This window comes from Microcaecilia unicolor, chromosome 2 (assembly GCF_901765095.1).
Source record: "Microcaecilia unicolor chromosome 2, aMicUni1.1, whole genome shotgun sequence".
NCBI lineage: Eukaryota > Metazoa > Chordata > Amphibia > Gymnophiona > Siphonopidae > Microcaecilia > Microcaecilia unicolor.
Genome location: NC_044032.1, coordinates 458,854,179 through 458,877,701, shown reverse-complemented (window position 1 = coordinate 458,877,701; position 23,523 = coordinate 458,854,179). Strand labels below are relative to the sequence as shown.

General features: G+C 45.0%; 1 protein-coding gene across 1 annotated transcript in view; it reads left to right on the top strand.

Annotated features, from left to right (window-relative positions):
• ZNF638 (zinc finger protein 638) overlaps positions 1 to 23,523 on the top strand; it is a 426,212-nt gene that overhangs the window by 72,536 nt on the left and 330,153 nt on the right. Inside the window, exon 3 of the mRNA XM_030192174.1 lies at positions 2,329 to 2,390. Within this exon, the coding sequence (XP_030048034.1) occupies positions 2,329 to 2,390 (62 nt within the window). The remainder of the gene's footprint in view (positions 1 to 2,328; positions 2,391 to 23,523) is intronic.

Sequence of the window (23,523 nt, the reverse complement as noted above, 5' to 3'; positions counted from 1 at the left end):
CTTCAGAACGTTGGAGGTGCTTTTTATTATATAGGATGAAGTCAATTTTATGAGATTCACCCTTTCGAGTATAAATCATGCTGTAACAGACTGAAATATCATGTGGTCTGTGTACACATGGATTCTTGATCACATGGCCCTTGTTGAAAAAAAACATAGAGGAATGTGGGGAATATTATTGATGAGAAAATGTACCTTGTCTAGTGGAAATAGCTTAAAAAGTCTGTTCAAGCATTAACTATTTAATTTCGGCCTCCTTCTAGATTCTTTAAAAAGGCCTCTGGTAAGGAGTGATCCAAATCCCTTAAGTAGTGAAGTTAGATTTGACTAAATATTGTTTTCTGGTTTGAGATATCTAATTAGCAGAAATTAAATATCTTAGGTTGCTCTAATATTTATTATATTTATAACCTACCTATTAAATAGCAGGGGGCACTAGATAAGTCACAGCCAGATACTTCTGATGATAGGAAATGAATATGATTGTACTTAAATCTTGCAACGAGGTAACCAGAACAGTTAGTTTTTTAACCTCATGTTGTAATGGTATGTGTGTGGATTTTTTTTTCTTTGCAGCTACTAGAACTTTTGGTCTGGTAAATGATAGACATACAATATTTAGAAGAGTCCTCTAAGAGTCAGCATGTTAACACTTCTTTGTTCTTCCATAATGAAAGTTCTTTCCTAGATGGGAACATGAGATGTTCTGACATGGTCCCAGCATATAGCTTAAGCCTTAAAGTTAAAACACATAAGGAAGCAGTTTGGAAATTGTTGAAATTCTGGGTTGCTGTACTAGTGAGTTGCCTCAATCTACAGTATCAGAAACCGTTTTGCCACTTTGTTTACAGAAGCAGCCAGATAGCCATTGGTGAAGTGGAGGATGTTCACATCAGTTGCGTGGTGAACAGCCAGAATGTTCACCTACATACAGGCCACCACAGTTGCTAACCTGGCAGCAGTATTCCTGATGACTTCCATTTACCATTTGCTAGCAGTCTCTTTTGCCGCAGTGAACTGCTTGTTGAATGCTGAGGCATTGGGGTAATACTACCCAGCTGAATCTGAGGCTGTAGCTGATGTGGAAGGTCAAATGACAGCAGCCTAAGCAAGGTTGCTGGTAGACGTTGAAAACTGCTTGGAAATCACTGAGTTGCACAATCTAACAACGGGGGACTGAGTCCATAATGGGAATTCTAGCTGAATTCTAGCTGAAAAACTCCTCCAGTATGAAAACCCTTAGGGATCTTCCCCACCCCCCTTTTTTAACAGAAAAAAATGTATTTTACTTGCTACTTTTGACAGACAACCATTCTGGTCTCACTTGATTATACTGTTAAACATGTTAAGCACAACCAATTTATGATGAATTGGTTCCTTCACATGAAAAACAAACAAAAAAAAAAAACAGTTGTCTAAAAGTACAAATGCCTAGTGTGGTTGAAGTTTTTATTCACTTTGAAATGGAGAGCACCCTAAGGATGATACATATTTGTAGTTTACAAGTTTGTATTTTAGGCATAGGACTCTTCTAGGCTAGTATGTACATTCTAGACTAGTGTATACATTTTAGTTGATGAACTTTTTTTTTTTTTTATAGCATTTCACATTCTCTTCTACACGCTAAGCTGCACATATAGTAGCTTTTTCAATTACATGAAAGACATTGGTAAACTTCATAGCTTTAAAGTTGTACTGTTTCAGCTAATTTGGACTGCAACCTTTTGATCTGATTTGGCTCTTTATTATGTCCCTGATCAATGATTAATAATTAGAGCACAGGTTAAAGTTAATAGGCTAATGTCTTCATATATAGAATTTGCCTTTAGCCAGAAATAAAAGGTCTGTTAAGCTTTTTATTCATCTTATATTTATATCCTAATGTAGGGTGGGGGGCTCTATGTAGGGAGAAAAAAACATTGAATCAACTAGTACAAAAGAGACAAAAATGTAGAATAGGATACATTTGTGATATAGTACTCATGACTAATATCTATTGAATAGTTTTAAGTGTATATTTTATATTTAGTCAGTTCAAGTGTACTTAAGTCAGTATAATAGTTCTAACTTTAGAGTGGCACATTTTTTTTCTTTACAGGTTTTTGCTTAATGACAGGATTGTGATTTCTACAATTTGTATTCTAAAATAGTTGAGGAAAACATTTGGATGTGAGATTAATTATTTTAGAAAGGAATTAATGATATATTAACTCAGTTTAACGTTTCCCTTTAAAGAATGGGGACCTACAAATAGTTTGTGTTTAGGGGTGTTGAGTAAATGTACTTTCTAGCATTAAACTTCTGTGCTTATTTTCCCCTCTTATATAGGATTGGATTCAGCACCAAAATACTAATACACACATTGAAAGCTGCCGTCAGTTACGTCAACAGTAAGCAAATTATTTATGCACAAAATACTGTATTTGACATGTTCTCTCTGTGTTTGGTAAATCTTTTAAGTAGTTGGATTTGATTTCCTCTTTGTTGCTAGGTGGTTTCCTTCTGCTCCTTTTGGACTTCTTGTTTAAAGGAAATCAATTTCCAGTGGCCTGTGGCACCATGAGCCCTCATTTGCAAGTAGCTCAGTTTTCTCCAGTTTATAAAAACTTCCCTTACTCCCCTCCCCGCTCCTTCTGCCTCCACCAAATAGTCATTGTGCAACAGTGCTTGATCAAAGGCTATGGATTATAGTGTGGTGTTCAAATGCACAGTAAGTGTAGCTAAGTGTCCAGCTGCCCAAAGTAATGAGTATCTTTGTGAGAGAGCAGATGACCCTCATTGGTTTTGAAGGCTAGCCCTGCATCATTCCTGGCCTAACTTCCATGGCAGGGTGTGCCATTCCAATGTGGTGTGGAGTACAAAATAATGATGTAGAAGTATCTTCCATGATGTTCTCTGTAATTGATTCCTAGCTCAAACTAGTAAATACCTATAGAGTCATTCCGTGTCAAGTGGAGCAATTTTAAAGGTCGTCCCCACCTCACCATCTCAGATTTTGATGAAATTTGGTACATAGTTTCTTTATGATAAACTAAGCTGTGCAAAATTTTAGTTCAAAAGTCTAAAAATTGGAGGTTCTAGGGGACCTCAAGTAAAGGGTTGCAAAATGTTGCCTGAGCAAAAATGACATTTTGGGCCAACTTCCAGAAGCTGTAAAACTGGAAGTTTTAGTAGTATAAGGGGGATATTTGGAGAACCTGCACTACTTTTAGGGCTTAATGAACTGGCAAAACCCCATGTTCCTAGTCCTCTTACTTTTTGAATGGTTTAGGCTCAAACTTTGCCCCAAAAAACGGCAAAAATCAATTTACAGCGATGTTGAGGCTGCTGTAGTTTCTAAACTAGTTGGCCTTTCAGGTTGATTTTTGGTAGGTGTACTAAATGCACGGCTGTAATGAGGCATTCCAATTTACAGCACTTTCCTTCAAGTGGTTGAAAAATTATAAGCGTTCAAAGTTGGTATAAAAAGCATTTTTGCCCATTTTGGGCTATCTTTGATGCCCTTGATCTCCAGTGGGACAGCTTCAATATTCTTTCTTTTAGCACCATTAGAAAGAGCAGATTTGCTTCTATCAGAATATGTAGTTTTCAATTTGGAGTCTCTCCATATAAGGATTGTAAAAAAAGTGTTTTTTGGCCAGTATTGTTGAATGATAGATGAAACGGATATAGGGCCCATCGATGTTTCTAATTGCTGTATAAGTCACTTGCTTTAAGCATGCGTTGGTCCATGGTGGCTATGCCACTACCAATTCAATAGGAAGTGGCAATCTCATCGCAAAGAGGTCACGCCCGATAGCCAGGCAAGTTCAGCCACTTGGCACAGGTTCCCAAGCCTGAAGATGGGCATCTTACTTGAGGTTCCCAAGCCTCATTTGGTTGTCTTTGCCTAGTTTCTCAAGCCTAATGGGGGTGTCTTAATGGTTCCCAAGTAAAACCTCAGTGCTGAAGTGACAAGAATTTTTCACTGATAAGTTTCACTGCTGTTTCTGGAAATGTATACTGTCGTCCAAGTGCTGTAGTTGCTGGTACTGGAAGAACTGCTAGAATATGCTGTTCAGAAATCCAACAAGAATCTCTTCTGCTAGGGCAATGAAATGATCGTGCAGGCCCGCATGGATGCATAAAGTTGACCAAGGCATCATGTTCTTCAAATGATGTGTCACAGACATTGCCAATCCACCATTTGTTTTCATAAACACAGACAACATACTGCCCAGGCTGAAGTTGAGACACATTTATGCCAGGTACACTCATTGGGTCATCTGACTGACTAAGTTTGACGACAAATGAGGAGGAATCATTTGACACTCTACTGACTGAAATTTGGTTCAAGTCAATGGGAATAAACTGGTGATTTTCACGAGTTGCAGCAACTGTGGAAGCTTTACTGAATCTTTCCTCTTGTGCAGATCTTGAAGATTCAATTTCATCCTTGGAAACAAAAATGAACTTGATTTTATTTATTTTTTGATCACAAAATTCAAACTACCTTGTGCTGTGAGAATTTGGCTATTTTTAGGCCGTTGCAAACTAGCCTGAGCAGCTAGTCGCTTTGTTGTACCACCTATGGCATCACATGGTGACTTGCCATGGTTTGTGCCAAAGAAATTCCACTGTGCACTTATTCCAAATTCTGTTTGATGATAACACAAGTTGGCAAAGTTTTTGAAGTTCTTGTATTGTGCAGCTGAGCCATCACTAAAGTATGTTACATATTTTATTTCTCCAATTTTGCTTTTCAAGAACGCAATTAATTTTTCCAACTGCATCATGCCGCAAGCTGTCACTTATTATGCAAACACTTATGCACTGAATTTCACTTGAAGCATCACGGAAGTACTCAACAAATGGATGCAGTGTAGCTTGACTGTTTTCCCAGTGGAAACCTTGAACAGCATCTTGGACAATAAAGGAGTAGTTTTCAGCAAAGTCCAAGAGAACAACAATTTCACAAGGATTTAGGTTTTCTTTAACAGTTTTTAAGTATTGTGTCTGATGTTTGGAAATGTAATGGTGAATTGACAGGTTTGAAACTTTCAATGCAAGCTCAGATACAAAATCATCAACATACATCTGTTTGGTCTCCAGTGTGGTGCGATCTGTATGAACCCACTGCTTAAACTCGATTGTTTCACCTGGGTCAGCATCACTGAACACTTCTGTCAGGTAATTTTCAAGCACATCTTTACCTGGACATATTTCACACCTGTGAAGCATGCATTCTTTGCATTCCAAATTGCACACAGTTTTAGCCATCAGTGCTTTGTAATCTTCGTTCAGCAGATGGCTTCCAGCAAGCATAAGCTTCACATTTTGATGAATGACACAAACACACACTGAATGCATACCAGATGAGCCAACAGTGACCATTTTGGCCTTAGCTCACAAAATTTGGAAAAACCCACTTCTGACCCATTTCGAGTACGATATGCAACATACATTTCTTTTAGATTGCTAAGCAGCAAGCGCTTTTGCATTTGAATTTTTTCAGTGCCAGTTCTGACAGAGACAAAATCTTTTTTCCCTGGGCACAGTCTACTGAATTCATCATCTTCAAAAAAGCCAAGAATTTATTTTTCTGTTTCTTCTGGTAAAACTTTACCTTTCTTCTTGTCTGGTTTTGCCAGAATTCCACAAACTGATTTCAGATTTCTTGTTTTTTTAACCATTCTAGTTGAAACCATGAATTCTGAGGCAGTTCTTTCAATAGACCAGCTGTTTGGTGCTAAAGTTAGTATTTGCAGTTTTTTTGCATGTTTTGCTGAAACTTGGACTTTGTTTTTCAACTCGTTTAGCAGGTCATCATAATCAGAACATTTGTCACATTTCTGACTGGTAGAAGGTTGAGTTTCAAACTCATTTAGGTCTAAGCCACCAGCAACTGCAAGATGATGACTCAAAGTATTTTGCACTCGCCTGATTTTGCGCTTGGTGTAGCCTCGTACATCACGCTTGCTGACTTTTTTGAACTTTAATGGAGAAATACCAAGAGATGTCAAACTTGTGTTCAACTTGCCAGAAATGTCACTCTGTTCATCATCTGCTGTTGTTGATGATGATAAAGAATCAGCAGCTCTGTTACTGACGTCTTTTCGACAAGATGGACATAGTTTCTGACCCGGCACAAATATTTTGCTTGTTAAGGCCTTTAGCTGGGCTGCTAGTGTGTCATCCAGCACTCTTAAGCCCCTTTTTGCATTATGACCACCTTTGGAAAATGGGTTACAGCAGGTTCTTTGCAAAAATTCAAACTTTTTCAACAGTAAGGATTCATGATGAAGGCAAATAGTTGATCCAACATCGAAAAGTTGACCAGAAAGCTCTTGTAACAACTTTTGTTGATCAGGCAGAAGCTCTTCAATTAATTTCAAACCTTTATTTTTATTGTATGTCAGTAAATGACACTCTGATGTACTTGAACAGCCAACTGAGCAAAGTGGAAATTCATGTGATCTTTCTGGATCCATTGATGACCATTAGCATCAGTTCAACAAATGCATTTATTCTTGCAATCAGGTTTTCAATGGGTAAAATTTTACTTCAGTCTAAAGTGATTAATATCTTCATTTGTGGCATTTAATTCAATATAAATGAGCCTGTCTGTGCAGGTGCGAGTTTCTTCAACAAGAAGTATGTATACAATGGTTTCCACCCTGTTTTTTAGTTTACTTGAACACAGTTTTATAACATAATGTTTAAAGAAAACTTCTTTAGCCAGTTAGACTTGGCCAATTATGATTGGTGAACCCTGTTGCAAAGCAGAATTGTTTGTTTCATTGCCCAATTGTATGCTTCTGGTACCTCCTGGCTCCTGAGTGTCTGTTGCTAGGCTTATTTTGATGCCTACAGTTCACTAAGAGGTCAAACTGTAGCAAGGGTGAAGAAACACCAGCAACAGACACTCAGACGCCTTGCAACAGGGTCCACCAATCATAATTGGCCAAGTTGGTCATCCTAACTGACTGCAGTTTTCTTTAAACCTGTTATGAAACCTGGCCTCATCCTTCCACATCCTAAAAAACATTCCTGTTTTTTTTAGTTTTCTTGAATACAGTTTTATAACATAATGTGTTCTTTATTTTAAAAAATTGGTGCTTTTTGAAAGAAGAATCACTTTTACTACACTTGTATCAATCAAGGGTGTAGTGAAGAAATCACAGGCTGCTGCCCGCAAACATTTGAGGGCATTTTTGCAATCCTTATATGAAGAGACTCCAAAATGAAAATTACATATTCTGATAGAAGGAAATATGCTCTTTCTAATGGTACTAAAAGAAAGAATATTGAAGCTGTTCCACTGGAGATCAAGGGCATCAAAGATAGCCCAAAATGGGCAAAAATGCTTTTTATACCAACTTTGAACGCTTATAATGTTTCAACCACTTGAAGGAAAGTGCTGCAAATTGGAATGCCTCATTACAGCCGTGCATTTAGTACACCTATCAAAAATCAACCTGAAAGGCCAACTAGTTTAGAAACTACAGCAGCCTCAACATCGCTGTAAATTGATTTTTGCCGTTTTTTTGGCAAAGTTTGAGCCTAAACCATTCAAAAAGTAAGAGGACTAGGAACATGGGATTTTGCCAGTTCATTAAGCCCTAAAAGTAGTGCAGGTTCTCCAAATATCCCCCTTGTACTACTAAAACTTCGTTTTACAGCTTCTGGAAGTTGGCCCAAAATGTCATTTTTGCTCAGGCGACATTTTGCAACCCTTTATTTGAGGTCCCCTAGAACCTCCAATTTTTAATCTTTTGAACTAAAATTTTGCACAGCTTAGTTTTTTATAATAAAGAAACTATGTACCAAATTTCATCAAAATCTGAGATGGTGAGGTGGTTAATTAATCATCAGAAATACATTGCAAGTCCAGTGCTAGATCAGATCATACAGATGGGCTATGTTTCCCTCTCAGCAAATGGAGCTACACCAGCCCTTAGTTTTTTTTTGTTTTTTTACCCCTGCTATTTCTAGCAGATGGTGTGAATATATAGATTGTTCCTTGTCATCAAGCAGATGAAGCCATTACGTATGGGTTGTATCCATCAACCAGCAGGGGGAGATAGAGAGCACTCAACTTTTCACAGTGCCTCATGACCAGCTAGCTCCACTGCCTCTTCAGTATTCTCTATCTCCCCAAGCAGGGTGGCTGCAGCTTCTTCGAGCTTCATCAAAAAATCTGCCTGGGGGTGGCTCCTGGCTTGCCAGTTGTTAGTCGGGGTGTTAGAAGCTATAGCAGCTTCACTTTGAAGGCACATAGGTCAGCCCTTTCCCTGCCATACCCATGCTCCCGTGGATGTGGACATATTAGCTTGCTTTTCCCTGTCCTTTCCCACTCAGTGGATGCAGGCACATTGGTTCCCCTTTCCCTGCCTTTCCCACTTATCTGAGCCTCCGGAGTGATTTTATTTACCTCTTTTGCCTCTGCTTTCCTCACAGCGTTAAAAAAAAAAAATTAAAATTGCGTCACGCTTTAGCGCAGCAATCTTGGAAAAGAGGTTTTTTTTTTTTTGAGATTCTTCTACAGGACCGGAGCTGGGATACTCGGTCTAGTGAGGTAAGAGTGTTTTCTGACTCCCCTGGGGTGGGCCCGCGATCGGGACGTTTTTGGCGTGAACCGCCATTTTTGAATTTTACCGCCGTTTTCGGCGATGGCTGCGGAGACAGTAAAGTGCTGTTCTAAATGTGGCAAGCGCAAATCAGCAGCGGGGCTCTGTAATTCGTGCTGTACAGACGGTAGAGCCGGCCCAAGCATGGCGAGCGGCGATCTTTCGCGCTCTGAGCTGGCAGCGGACACCATTTTGGATTTTCCACATGGCGCGGCCTCCGTTGCGATGGAGAGCCCTGAATCCGGGGGGGGGGGGGGGGGGGGGGAGGAGGCTAATAATAGAGCTGATAGCCCTGGGCAGGATCCGGGCGGTCAGGGAGCGGTTTTCTCCCCTGATTTTGTTTTAATGATGCATAGGGCATACATGCTTAAAAGAGCTCTTCCACAGTGATCTTCGGACCCTCTGTCTGCCCCCCCGGTGGATCCTGGCCTTTTGGAGTTGGCTTTGCCTGGTTCTTATCCTCCTGATAAACGCAGAAGGGCTAATTGCCCTTATGACTGTGGCGCTTCCCCCCCCCCCCCCCCCCCCCCCCCCCCGTGGTCGGGGTATGAGGATTCTGAGGGGTCTGACAGAGCTTCTTGGGCTGAGGAGCCAGAGTCGGGTGCAGAATTGCCATAGGAGCTTGATGATCTGTCTGCGGTGAGGATTTTCCCCCGCGAGGAACTGCCATCGCTTATTTCAGGTGCCTTACAAGCCCTCTCGATTGAGGATCCTGGAAGTGGCACAGCCTCCTCTGTTAATCCAAGGATGGCTAGTACCAGAAAGCCTGCTCGAGCCTTTCCTTTGCATGACTCCATCCAAGAGCTTATTTCGGCTCAATGGGCTAACCCTGAGGGACCTTTGAAGGTTGCCAGGGCTATGGGGCAATTATACCCTCTGAGTGAGGAACATTTGGCTCGCTTTGCAATGCCTAAAGTTGATGCCCTGGTCACGGCTGTGACAAAGAGAACTACCCCTCCCTGTTGAAGGAGGTGTTGCCCTGAAAGATATTCAAGACCGCAGGCTTGATTCAGCTCTGAAGCGGTCCTTTGATTTGGCAGGTCTCACTGTTCGGGCGTCTGCTAGAGCCTGCCTGGCTTGGTTACAGCAGGCAGTGGAACAGCTCGGTGATGGAGCGGAGACCTTATCTGAAGTGGCTCCGCGGATGGAGTCGGCCTTGTCCTTTTTGGCTGACACCCTTTATGATATGGCCAGAGCTTCGGCTAAACAAATGGCTGTAGCAGTGGCGGCTCGCCACACTCTTTGGCTACGACATTGGGCGGCGGACATGGCCTCTAAACAAAGGTTGGTGAAGTTGCCCTTTCAAGGCTTTCTCCTGTTTGGTGAGGAGCTGGAAAACATTGTTAAAGGCCTGGGGGATTCTAAACCTCAGCGCTTGCCCGAAGATAGGCCGAAGCCTTCCTCTAAGGGTCAGGCGGTCCGCTCCTCTTACAGACCTCGCTTCCGTGAAGCTAGAAGGTACCGCCCGGGGCGTGCTGCTGGGTTCACTTCTGGTGCCCGCTTTCAGCAGAGATACTCCTTTCGCTCTGACAAACGTTCCGCAGCTGCCGGGTCAAGGCCGGGAGTTCAGGGGCGACCCTCTCGATGGTGCGCCGGCCCCCTCCTCGTTTCCTGTCATCGGAGGAAGACTTTTCCCTCTTTTTCGAGGAGTGGGCCAAAATCTCTGCAGATCAGTGGGTCTTCGACCTGATCAGAGACAGATACCGAATAGAATTCGATGCCCCGGTGAGAGACGTGTTTGTGGAGTCCTGATGCGGTTCTGCCGCCAAACGGGCGGCAGTAGAGGAGACTTTGCACAGTCTGTGCCAGATAGGGGTTGTGACCCCGGTGCCTCCCGCCGAACAAGGTCTAGGCCGCTACTCCATTTACTTTGTGGTGCCACGAAAAGGCGGGTCTTTTCGCCCGATCCTGGACTTAAAAGAGCTAAACAAGTCCTTAAGAGTGCGGCATTTTCACATGGAAACCCTGTGCTCCGTCATTGCGGCGGTACAGCCAGGAGAGTTTCTCACATCTCTGGACCTGAAAGAAGCTTACTTGCACATTCCAATTTGGTCCCCGCACCAGAAGTTTCTGCGGTTTGCGGTGTTGGGAAATCATTTCCAGTTTCGGGCCTTGCCTTTTGGCCTCGCCACAGCTCCCCCGAACCTTCTCCAAGGTAATGGTGGTAGTAGCTGCCTTTCTCAGGCGAGAGGGTATCCGGGTTCACCCGTACCTAGACGACTGGCTCATCAGAGCAGACTCAGAAAAAGAGAGTCATCTAGCTTCAGCCAGAGTGGTTTCAATCCTTCAATCTCTGGGCTGGGTCATCAATATGGCCAAACGTTACCTGACCCCCTCGCAATCTCTAGAATATTTGGGGGGCCAGGTTTGACACAGCCTCGGGCTATGTGTTTCTTCCCGAGCAAAGGCGGTGCAAGCTTCAGAATCAGGTCCGTCTGCTCCTGAGGATGCCCCGCCCGCGAGCTTGGGACATTGTCCAACTGTTGGGATCTATGACGGCCACCTTGGAAGTGGTGCCGTGGGCGAGAGCGCACCTGAGACCTCTACAGTATTCTCTACTTCAACGATGGTCTCCAGTATCTTAGGATTATCAGTGCAGACTTTCTTGGCTCCCTGCGGCCCGCCTCAGTATGGAGTGGTGGCTCTCGGACAGCATGTTGCGGCGGGGAATGCCGCTGGCGCTCCCCGATTGGCGCCTAGTGGTGACAGATGCCAGCCTGAAGGGCTGGGGCGCATATTGCCAGGGGAAGCATGCCCAGGGTCTGTGAACGCCCGACGAGTCGGAGTGGTCCATCAACCGCCTGGAGTTGAAAGTGGTGTTTTTGGCTCTTCTGGCCTTTCAAGTGACCCTGGAAGGATTGGCTGTCTGAGTGATGTCTGACAACACGACAGCAGTGGTCTACATAAATCGACAAGGCAGAGCTCTAGCCGCGCAGGCCGAACAAATTTGCCACTGGGCCGAGCTGCATTTACAGTCCCTGTCAGCAGCTCACATTGCAGGTCAGAGCAACGTGCAAGCCGACTATCTAAGCAGGCATCAGATCGATCCAGCGGAGTGGGAACTAGCAGACGATGTATTCCTGCAGATATGTGCCAAATGGGGCAAGCCAGTGATGGATCTTATGGCGACCAGTTCCAATGCCAAAGTCCCGTGCTTCTTCAGCAGACAAGAGGGATCCTCGCTCTGCCGGGTTGGATGCCTTGGCTCAATCCTGGCCCCTGGGCTTGCTGTATGTCTTCCCTCCGTGGCCCTAGATAGGGCGAGTGCTCCTGCGGATTCGGCTGCATCCAGGAGAAGTGGTGCTCATCGCCCCAGATTTGCCCAGGAGGCCTTGGTATGCGGACCTCCGACAGATGCTGTTGGAGGCTCCGTTTCTGTTACCTCTGGTTCCGCACCTGTTGTCACAGGGTCCGGTGGCCATGGAGGACGCCTGCCGCTTTGGTCTTATGGCATGGCGATTGAGAGGGCGCAATTGAGAGATAAAGGCTACTCAAATAAGGTAATTTCCACTCTCCTGCAGGCCCGTAAGCGCTCCACTTCCGTGGCTTATGCCAGGATTTGGCGCCAGTTTGAAGTCTGGTGTGTTTCAGGAGCGCTTTCTCCGTTGTGGGCTCCTGTGTCGCCGATTCTGGACTTTTTGCAGGATGGTGTACACATAGGCTTGGCCTAAAATTCCCTGCGGGTGCAAGTGGCAGCATTGGCCTCCCTGTGTGGCAAGGTTGAAGGCGTGTCCTTAGCTGCTGATCCAGATGTGACACGGTTTCTTAGAGGGGTGCTTCGGCTCCGTCCTCCCGTGGGGGCACCTTGTCCAGCTTGGAACCTGGGGTTAGTATTGAAGGCCCTTCAGGGGGCTCCCTTTGAACCGCATCGGCGTGCTTCAGAGAAAGATTTGACACTGAAGGCCGTCTTTTTAGTGGCCATTACCTTGGCGAGACGGGTGTCAGAGCTCCAGGCGCTGTCCTGTAGAGACCCTTTTCTGCAATTCTCAGAGTCCAGGGTCACGGTTCGGACCGTGCCTTCCTTCATGCCTAAGGTGGTTTCAGCGTTTCACCTAAACCAGCCTGTTTTTCTTCCCTCCTTTGTTGAGGAGGAGTTTCTAGATTCATTTGGGCAGTTGCACCTTTTGGATGTGCGCAGGACTCTGTTGCAGTATCTGCGAATTACAAATTCTTTCAGGACGTCTGATCATCTTTTTGTGCTGTTTGCAGGTCCTCGCAGAGGGTCTTCAGCGTCTAAAGCCACTATTTCCCGTTGGCTCAAAGAAGCTATCTTTTCAGCATATCTGCTGTCTGGCCGGGCTCCGCCTGAAGCCTTTAAGGCACATTCCACAAGAGTGATGTCCTCTTCCTGGGCGGAAACTGGAGCACTATCTCTTCATGAGATTTTCAGTGCTGCAACATAGGTTTCTAAGCTCTCTTTCGCCTGACATTACAGGCTGGATGTGGCTGCCAGGAGGGATGTGCGTTTTGGAGCACAGGTGCTAGAGCGTGGTGTGGTTGTTCCCACCCTATTTAGGGATTGCTTTGTTACATCCCATACGTAATGGCTTCATCTGCTTGATGACAAGGAAGGGAAAATTAAGTTCTTACCTTGGTAATTTTCTTTCCTTTAGTCATAGCAGATGAAGCCATGAGCCCTCCCTGTACGATTGTCTGTATTGCAGTGATTCTGATTTTAGGTGCTGTTCTTGTTTCCTGAAGTTATATTCCTTCCTTGTGGAGTCGGAAAACAGTCTTCAGGATTCTTGTTACAGTTATAGGAGGATGAGTTCATTCCCTCCAGTTCATGTTTTGGGAGGATGAGTGTATTCCCTCCATTTATACAAAGTGGAGGACGAGTTTATTCCCTCCAGGAGGATGAGTTCATTCCCTCCTTTTTTGAGTTCATGCCCTTGTTAAGGGGCCATCGTTCGCTGTGAGGAAAGTTCATGTTATTCCCGTTGCGGTTTGCCATACTGCTTTGGAAGCTTCAAATACTGAAGAGGCAGTGAAGCTAGCTGGCCATGAGGAACTGTGAAAAGTTGAGTGCTCTCTATCTCCCCCTGCTGGTTGATGGACACAACCCATACGTAATGGCTTCATCTGCTATGACTAAAGGAAAGAAAATTACCAAGGTGAGAACCTAATTTTCCCTTCCCTGACATTTCTGTTCATCCTCTCATATTTCCCTGCCTTCTACCACAGAGTCCTTTCACAGGGCAAACCTCAAGGTTATTGAGTGATTTTTTTTTTTTTTTTTTTTGTAAACTACCCCCCCCCCCCCCCCCCCGAAAAAAAAAAAAAAAAAAAAACAAATGTAAAAAACCTGGCATAGTGAATGCACCAGGCTTTCAGTGAGTTGATGCTTGCTGGAAGAGGAGGAGCTGGTTCTCCTTGAAGTGGAGCTCTCCCTGATTCCTTTTTCAGTATGTTGTGCTCCTAAAGTGATCTAGATGGGCCAGAGCAGAATTGTTCTAGTGGGAAGAAGTCCATTTCCAGGTTTATTTTTGGGTGTAGAGGAGGATGTAGAGTTATCAGGTTATGGGCTACTGTGACTGAATTCTTCTAACTCAGAGGGCAGCACTCTGAACTGTTCCTCCCCTGATGGTAGGGCAGGCAGAGTAGGGGTTTTCATGGATGCAGTTGGGAAGCTGGGTGACCATCCTCCACAGGAGGCTGGAGCTTGGGGGGTCTCCTCCCCTTCTTGGCATTCCTCCTCCTTGTGTCTCTCCTGTTCTCTTTCTGGTGAGAAGACTGAGGCCAGGGAATTTTTAAAAAAGCTCTGTAGAGAGGTGAGAACAGCACAGGAGCCAGGTGAGCTGGCTGCATTGGGACAGGTATAGAAGAGCCTGTGGGAGAGGAGTGTAGGGGGGGGGGGGGGGGCTGCTGGATTAAGTTTAGTGTGCTTTGTCCCTCTTATGTTGTGATACTCCTGAGATGGGCGAAGACCTGAGCATCCTGGGACCATGGAGTGGCACACATGGTAGGTTAATAGCAGTTTCCTTAGCGTCCCTCCGGACCGGCCCAGAATGTGAATAATGGGTTGTGCACACCCCTCCAGCAGGTGGAGACTGAGAAAAAAAACTGTGACTCTAGAGAGAGCCAGTAAGAGCCCTTGGCAACAATAGAAAGATCCAGTAATCTCAAGTCTCCTGCAGGTGGACGATGGTGAGCCCTTCAGTCTCATTCTTTATATTATATATATATTTATGTTATATCCTTTATATTTTTTCTATTTCTTGGAGGAGTGGCCTAGTGGTTAGGGTGGTGGACTTTGGTCCTGAGGAACTGAGTTTGATTCCCACATCAGGCACAGGCAGGTCCTTGTGACTCTGGGCAAGTCACTTAACCCTCCATTGCCCCATGTAAGCCGCATTGAACCTGCCATGAGTGGGAAAGCGCGGGGTACAAATATAACAAAAAAAATATGTATACAATAATAGGCTAAAGTTCTTTAATTGGTTGTAATTACCACTAATACATCATCCTAAACAACCGATCTTTATTCAATAATAATATCAAAAAATCACAAAGTTATTTAGAGGCATAGGCTCATGGGAGGGGGGGTCTTATCGCCTCGGGGGTGTCAAATTCGGGTGGCTGGGTTCCTCCCCCCATGGCCTCCCTGGTATTCTTTTAAGCTGTGCTTGAGTTAAAAAAAAAAAAAAAAGGAAATCTCAGCACAAAAAGGCAGTTTCCTCAAGCTCTTCAGGGGAAGAGCTTTTAAGGCAGGGAGAGGCAGCCAGGAGAAGAAGAAAAAAAAAACAGACTAGCTTTGATTTTGGTTCTCTGCCCTTTACTTTTTCTTTAAACGAGCAAGATAGCTTCTGTTTTCTCTGTGTGATGGTTTGCTGTTTTTTCTTTCTCCTGTTTTGGTTCGCAGTTGGCTTAGGCAGATTCAATGGCAGAGAAGTTCCGCCACTGTTCAGTCTGTCAGCGGCAGGGAGTCGGCTCGAGCGGTGCTTGTAAGTTTTGCACTGCAGTAGATGCTTTGTCGGAGCAGGGAGCAGGGGCTGTAAAAATGTCGGCACCGTTAGCGGGAGGGGTCCGATTCGGCAGTTTTAAGTGCGGTCGGGTCAGCCTCGCTGGCAGCGCCGATTTTGGCGGGAAATGCCGCCATTTTGTCTTCCCCTCTAAATGCTGCATCCCTGCTTGCTTTACCGGCTCCTCTACCGGTTCTGCCTCAGACTCCTGTTTCTTCAGCAGATGATGGTGGCTTCCCGCCTGACTTTGTGGTACAAATGTACTAATTTCTTTTTTCCTTAGCATCTCTCTGGACCGGCCCAAGATTGGACTGATGGGTTGTGCTCACCTTCCAGCAGGTTGGAGACTGAGAAAAAAAACTGACTCTAGCGAGCCAATAGGAGCCCTGGTCACGTGACCCTAACCTCAGTATTTTCTCAGTCTCCCAGCAGGTAGGAAGTGAGCCCATTAGTCTCTCTTGTTTAGTTTTCAGTCTTTGTTTGCTATTGTCTTGGTTCTTTGTTTCTGTGCCACAGGAATTCTTTGAGGCTTGTTAGAAATCTTCAGCTTCTTTAGCTTGTAGCCTCAGGGGTGCTACACTCCCATACCCAGAGTCCCTCCCCCTCTTCCTCCCCACCTCCCTTCTATTACTTCAATTTCTAAGGGAAGGGTTCCCTTTTTGAATAGCAAGGGGGATTACCTTTGGGAGAGGCAGCCAGAAAAAAAAAAAAAAAGGAAGAACTCTGTGTGTTTTCTCCTTCATTCTGACAAGCAGCCAGCTCTGTTGTTACTGTTCTGTGTGCCTGTTTTCTATAGACTAGCGTTTAAAAAAAAAAAAAAAAAAAAAGAGAAAAGAACGATTGAAAGCAAACAGAGGAAAGATTTTTTTCTTTGGCTTCCCTTACCTTCCGTTTTCGGCGGTTCATTTGGTTATTAGTGCTTGTTGGACGACGGAACGGTGCCTTCTTCAGTGAAAAGATTTAGGCGCGAGTTGTGTACGCGCATGTCCGCCACCATGTCGGAAAAGCTAAAGAGATGCGCTGTCTGCCAGTGTCGAGGAGTTTCTTCATCCGGCGCTTGTAAGTACTGTACGGCGCTAGTGTCAGCATCAGGTCCGGTTCTCTCTTCATCCTCGGGGGTTTCATCGGTGGTTCAGGGTTCCTCGCCGTCGTCTCAGGCAGTTTTGGAAGAGTCAGGCGCGCCCCCAGAGACCGCCTCTGCGAATTTATCACGCAAGGCAGCCATTTTCAATCACCGTTTTTTCAGTCAGGTGATCTCTCTGCTGTAGACAAGGCTACAAGTCCAGACGAACCTGATTCAGGAGCTCTGGTACACTCCGGAGTCACTCAGGCAGGGGGATTTTCCCCTGTGTTTGTCCTCCGGATGTACTAGGCCTTCCTGTTATCACAGATAGAAATCCATTTTTTCCCTCTTCCCTAGTCCTGCCCAAAATACTCCTAGGCCGTCTCTCTTTCCATTCGGGCTTCATAGAATTATCTGACCGTTTATGCAATGTGGATCTCTGAATACCCATTTTCAGACGTCCAACATAAGCGCCATAGTAGCTCCAAACATGATAATTCACCTATACTTAGGGCATAGGTTAAAGCATCTTTGTGCTTGCTTAAAGAATTGTTAAACAAAATATTACTTTTTCCATCAAGCCATATACTTTGCATGGCTTTACATTCAGCAGTTTTTCTACAAGAAATGCTTTCTTTTTGCAGGAAAGCCCTGCGTAAATTGACATGGCTCTTTAAACCTATCATGCTGTATGTTTTTTTACACTAGTCATAATTTTAAAGCACCACTGGGACGAAGCTGGTACAAGAATGTTTTTTTTTTCTGTTGGAACTTCATAGGCCCATGCCCACCAAAGTAGTAAAGAGTCATTTTAGAATAATGGAGATCTGTACATGTAGACTAGTCTTAAGGCTAAAAAAAATAAATAAATTTTTGGACAATTTTTCTATCCTGTGTGTCAGTCTTCTAATTTTTCCTCTAAACTTAAAGCTACGGTACAACTTGGTCAAGGAAGGAGGGGGGAGTTTATTGTTTTCTTTTCAATGCATCTTAGCAAAAACTCACATCTCCCATTCTCCTCCTCCATCCCCCTCCCAGTTTATTATTTTACTGGACATTCCCACAGGAAAGCTTTAGGAACAGAAGGGAGAGTAGCACTGCTACTTCCAACAGCTATTTACAACGTCTTAACGGTAATACTAGTCTACTCTTTTTACATGTTCATAGTTCTTTGAATACAAAGAAAATACAGAAACTGCTTTTCATAAACTGCTCGGTGCAAACCAATTGAACACAGCTTTTGGGCAATTCACTGGCTGTACACAATGCTTCATTTGTTGGGACGTTTCCAACTTTACTTCAAGCTTAAGCCATCTTTTGTTCCCCTCCCCTCATCAGAATGTCAAGCTACTCATAATTCTGTTTATTCAAACAACAAAAGTATCATTGGATCTGGTATAGGCAGTTGAGGGAAATTCTATACCAATTTTCAGATCGAAATACTCAAAGGGATTTTGTTGAGCAGTATAACTGCAACTTAATGCTGTCTATGCAACCAGGCTTCTAGATCTATGAAAATTAAAAGCAGTTTTCTTGTACAATTCTGCACATCTCTTCAACTCCGCATGCTGACCGACCAAAAAAAAAAAAAAATGTACTCTGGTTCAAGTCATTCTAGTCAGCTGCATTATATTTTAGCCTACTTATTTCCAGGCAAGAATGATACACAAAACTACTAAACCTGTATCATTTATAAGTGTTCTATTTAAAATGCCCTATTTAAAATTTGAGGCATTCTAAAAATGTTACTTCTACTATATTAAGTGTAAGCATTCTGGATCATCATACATTTGGTTTCAGTGACCTTGCTACTGCAAGTACAACTTTTCAGGGCAATGTGCACAGCGCAAGAAGGTTAATGAGATGTAGGTGCTATGAGAACATTAAGAGGAGTCTGCCCATCCCTTATGGAACCCTCACATTTAACCAATTTTGAAGCCAATTTTCCACACAGATGTGCAGTTTAAAGCTTTAGAACTTGTTAAATCTCAGCTATAAAAATTTCATATTTGAAATCTTGTAAACAAATAGCAATTCATATGAAAACTACAATTCAGGCCTGGATTTTTAGCAAGGTTTTTAGTTGGCAACTCATTATTTCTCTATTACGTGGGATAAATGTAAGAGGTACCCAGTGGCTTGGTGGCCTAGGAAGAGCACTGGGGGAAGGGGGTTCACTAAATTGGGCCCCAGCATAACTCTGGTTGGACTGACAATTTAACAGTGAATGGCACCCAGTGGCTTGGTGGCCTGGGAAGAGCACTAGGGGAAGGGGGTTCACTAAATTGGGTCCCAGCATAATTCTGATTAGACTGCCAATTTAACAGTGGATATGACCTTGTTACAAGACAATATCAATTTGGTTTTGGGAAGGGACAAGTATTCTTTCCCCCATTTTGCATGGTCTGCCATGCAACTGCAGATTGACTATATCCATGTCCTCTTTCTTTCTTCAAGTGCATCTTCTTTACTGGCGTAGTATTCTGCTCTTTTGCCTTTCTGACGGTTATAAAGCTGGTGGTTCTTGAAAACACCTCGGCAGTAGCCTATATCAATCGGCAGAGGGTAACAAGGTGCCATCTCTGCTGGCAAGAGGCGGAGAGTTTCCTGGTATGGGCAGAAGCTCATCTCACTGCCATATCAGCCTCGCATGTAGCAGGAGTTGACAATATTCAAGCGGACTTTCCCAGTCGTCGCACGCTCGGTCCAGGCGAATGCGCTCCCAGCAATCGAGCGTTTTAGTTGCTAGTACGTCATTGGGGCACTCCAGTTTTCCATCTGTTCGCTTACAGACTCAACTCAAAGTTCCTCCATTTTTTCAGTTGCTGAAGAGAGGCAACAGCGGAAGGGGTAGACATCCTCTTGCGGCGGGGGTCCTCCGAATTTCTTTACGCGCTTCCTCCGTAGCCTCTATTAGGTCGTCTCCTTCAGAAGATAGAGGAACATGGGAAGCCAGTAATTCTGGTGCTCCCAGATTAGCCTTGACGCTCTTGAAACGCGAATCTGCAGCGGCTGAAGGTGATGTCTTCTCTTCGACTTCCGCTATACAAGTCCTTGCTGATTCAAGGGCCGGCTTTCCCCTGCTCGATCTTGTCTTACGACTTGATTCTTGAACAAGCCCGTTTAGCTCACAGGGTTTTTTTTTAGTTTCACCATGCTTCGGTCTCGTCATCGCTCCACCTCTCAGCTATTTTCGCACCTGGAGAATTTTTGAGACTTGGTGTGCAGATGCTGGGATTGCTCCTTTTCGAGTTTCTGTGGCTCAGATGTTTTTCTGCAGCGAGGATTTGATGAAGGACTGTCTCTTTCTTCACTTAAAATGCAGACGGCAGCTCTGTCCGGTTTCAGAGGTCGGATTTGAGGTAAGTCGGTGGCTAGTCTTCCCGAGGTCGCCCGTTTCTTAAAAGGAGTTAGCCTTCGGCCACCGGTCAGATCGATCTTTCCATGTTGGGACCTTAATCTGGTGTTTTTGGCTCTCACGGGGCCTCCGTTTGAACCATTGCAAACTTGTTTTCTGAAGGACTTAACCCTAAAGACAGTGTTTTTTGGTGGCTATTGCGTCCGCTAGGAGAGTTTCGTAGTTGCAGGTTTTTTCCTGCAGGTCTCCATTTCTACAGTTTTCTAAAGAGCGAGTGGTCCTTCGTCCGGTTCCTTCTTTTTTGCCTAAGGTTCTCTCTCGGTTTCATCTGTTCCAGTCGGTTTTCTTCCTGTTCTGGGATTGGTCTCAGGTACGCACAAGCAGAAGAAATTGCATACTTTGGATGGTAAGAGAGTGCTTAAACGATATCTCGCAGTCTCTGAGGTTTTTCGCCACTCGGATTGTCTTTTGCTTTTTGCTGGTCATTGTAAGAGTTTGTCAGCTTCTAAGCCTACGTTATCTAGGTGGATTAAAGAGATGATAGCTTCAGCCTACCTCTTGGCAGGCAAGGCAGTCTTGGAGGCTATTAATGTTCATTCTACTACAGCGCAGGCAGCGTCGTGCGTGGAGTATTCCTTGGTGCCTCCTGCAGAGATTTGTAAGGCGGCAACTTGGTCCTCTCTCCATTCTTTTTTCTACACGTTACAGACTTGATGTTCATTGTTGGCAGGAGGCGGTCTTTGCATCGTGGGTACTCACTGCGGGCTTGCTTGGGGTCCCACCCGTAGAACTACTGATTTGTTATGTCCCATCAGTCCAATCCTGGGCCGGTCCGGAGGGATGCTAAGGAAGGAGAAATTAGACCTTACTTGCTAATTTGCTTTCCTTTAATCCCTCCGGACCGGCCCAGGCCCCTCCCTGTTCCAGTTTTCAGTCTAGGTTTGCATGCTCTATTTATTTGTGTGCAGAGCTGTTTTTTGCTAGTTAGACAAATAAAAAAAAAAAATCATTGATCTTCTGTTATGGCCATACCGCTGGTCTGGTAAGGGTATGTGTTGAGCCATTACAGTGAGGCCATACCACTGCTCTGGTAAGGGTACGTGGTGAGCCATTACAATGAGGCCATACCGCTGCTCTGGTGAGGGTAGTCGGTGAGCCATTTCAGTTAGGCCATACCAATACTCTCGTAAGGGTTTTCGGTGAGCCATTAAGATAAGGCCATACCGCTGCTCTGGTAAGGGTATGTGGTGAGCCATTACAGTGATGCCATACCGCTGCTCTGGTAAGGGTACGTGGTGAGCCATTACAGTGATGCCATACCGCTGCTCTGGTAAGGGTACATGGTGAGCCAGTACAGTGAGGCTATACCGCTGCTCTGGTGAGAGTTGTCGGTGAGCCTTTATTAGAGCACGTTTTCAATAGTGCTCCCTGGTTGCTGGAATTCCTTGGGACACAGAATGTCTTGTTCTTTTTCTTGCTGCTTTGTTATTCAAATACTGAGGCTAGGGTCACGTGACCAGGGCTCCTATTGGTTCGCTAGAGTCAGAGTTTTTTTCTCAGTCTCCAACCCATCAGGCGAGCACAACCCATCAGTCCAATCCTGGTCCGATCCGGAGGGATTAAAGGAAAGCAAATTAGCAGGTAAGGTCTAATTTCTCCTTTATTGCACAAAGCTGCTCCAGGAGAGGCTTCAGTGAAGAGGTCTCAGGAGGGTCAAGCAGCGGCTGCTAAGCGGCCCAGGCAGTTTTGGGATTTAGGAGAGGATTTTTCTTCTGATTTGGAGCAGGAAATGCCGTCCTTGGAGGAGACATAGGTGCTTCCGGAAGGTCATTTTCCTGAGGACCTCGGTCAGCTGGAAGATGGTGCGGAGCCTCTCCCTGCGGGGGAGGATCCTTCAGTGGTGAGAATTTTTCATAAAGATGACCTGCAGGAGCTTATTTTTCAGGTTTCCACTACCTAGCGATTTGAGGAGCAGGAGACTCCAGTGGCGGAGTCCAGAAAGGTGGATTTACTGGTGAAAGGTATTCGTAGACCAGGTAAGACTTTTTCAACGCATGAGGATATTAGGGACATCATTCAAGCACAGTGGGAGGTGCCGGATTCTGCCTTTCATCTTGCCAGATCCATGCTCAGGTTTTATCCTGTTCCGTATTCAGACAAGGATCTTTTACGCCCTCCAGTGGTGGATGCTGTAGTGTCTACAGTCACTAAATGAAATACGGTTTCTGTGGATGGCGGGACAGCTTTGAGGGATGTCTAGGATCGCTGTATAGAATCCTTGTTAAAGAATAGTTTTGATGTTTCTGCTCTGGCAGTGCAGGCTGCTATCTGTGGTTCTTTAGTAGCGAGAGCCTGTTTTTGTTGGTCTGAAAAGGACCATTCTGTTGATTTTTCAGCGATAGATGCCGAAGTGGCGAAGTTGAAATGGGTTTGGCCTTTTTGGCAGATGCTTTTTACGGCTTGCTTTGGGCCTCTTCTAAGTCTATGGCTCTTTGCAGGCGGCCCGTCGCTTTCTTTTTCTTCGTGGCTGGTCTGCGGATGCGGGCTCGAAGTCCAAGCTTAGTAAATTTCCTTTTAAGGGTTCTTTTCTCTTTGGCGATGAGTTGGATAAGCTGCTGCGTAGCCTAGGTGAGGCTAAAGTTCTGAGGCTTCCTGAGGATCGTCCCAGGGGGCCTGGACGTGGTGTTTTTTTCTGGCCGTGGTAGGGGCCGTGGTTTTCAGTATAGACCAGGCAGAGTAGTTCCGTTTCAACGATCCAAGTTTTTTTTCAGAGGACCCTCTTCTTTTGGGATGGTCGTAGAGGCGGTCGGGAAACGGGAAATTCTTTCTCGTCTTCCTTCCGTCCTCAGCAGTGAAGGTTTGCGGGCCTAGCCTCTGGTTCAGGTAGGAGCTGAGTTGGCACAGTTTTATGGGAGGTGGGCCCAAATTACTTCAGACCAGTGGGTTCTAGAAGTTATTCGTGATGGGGTTCGCCTTAGTTTGCTTGTCATTTGTCAGACGCTTTCGTGGAGTCTCCCTGCCGTTCTCTGCTCAAAACCAGGGCTGTCAGGGACACTTTACACAGACTTCTCGACCTTCAGGCTATTTGTCCAGTTCCTTTGGCAGAGCAGCGTCTAGGACTTTACTTCATATACTTTCTGGTTCCCAAGCAAGAGGGTTCTTTTAAGCCAATTTTAGATCTCCAGGTGGTCAGTTGAGCTCTCAGAGTGCCCTCGTTTCAAATGGAGACTTTGCGGTCGGTTGTTGTGGTGGGTGCAGACCAGGGAGTTTCTGACGTTGCTCGACCTCAACGATTGGTTGATCAGAGCAAAGTCTTACCAGGAGAGCGTTCAGGTGACAGCTCGAGTAGTAGACGTCTTGAAGTCCCTAGGTTGGGTTAGTCAATGCACAAAAGATCCGTCTGCAGCCATCTCAGTCGTCGGAGTACCTGGGAGTCTGTTTTGACACGTTGCAGGGCTGTGTTTTTCTTCTTCCGGCTCTTGTCCTCAAATTGCAGTCTCAGATTCGTCACTTATTGCAGTCACCGAGGCA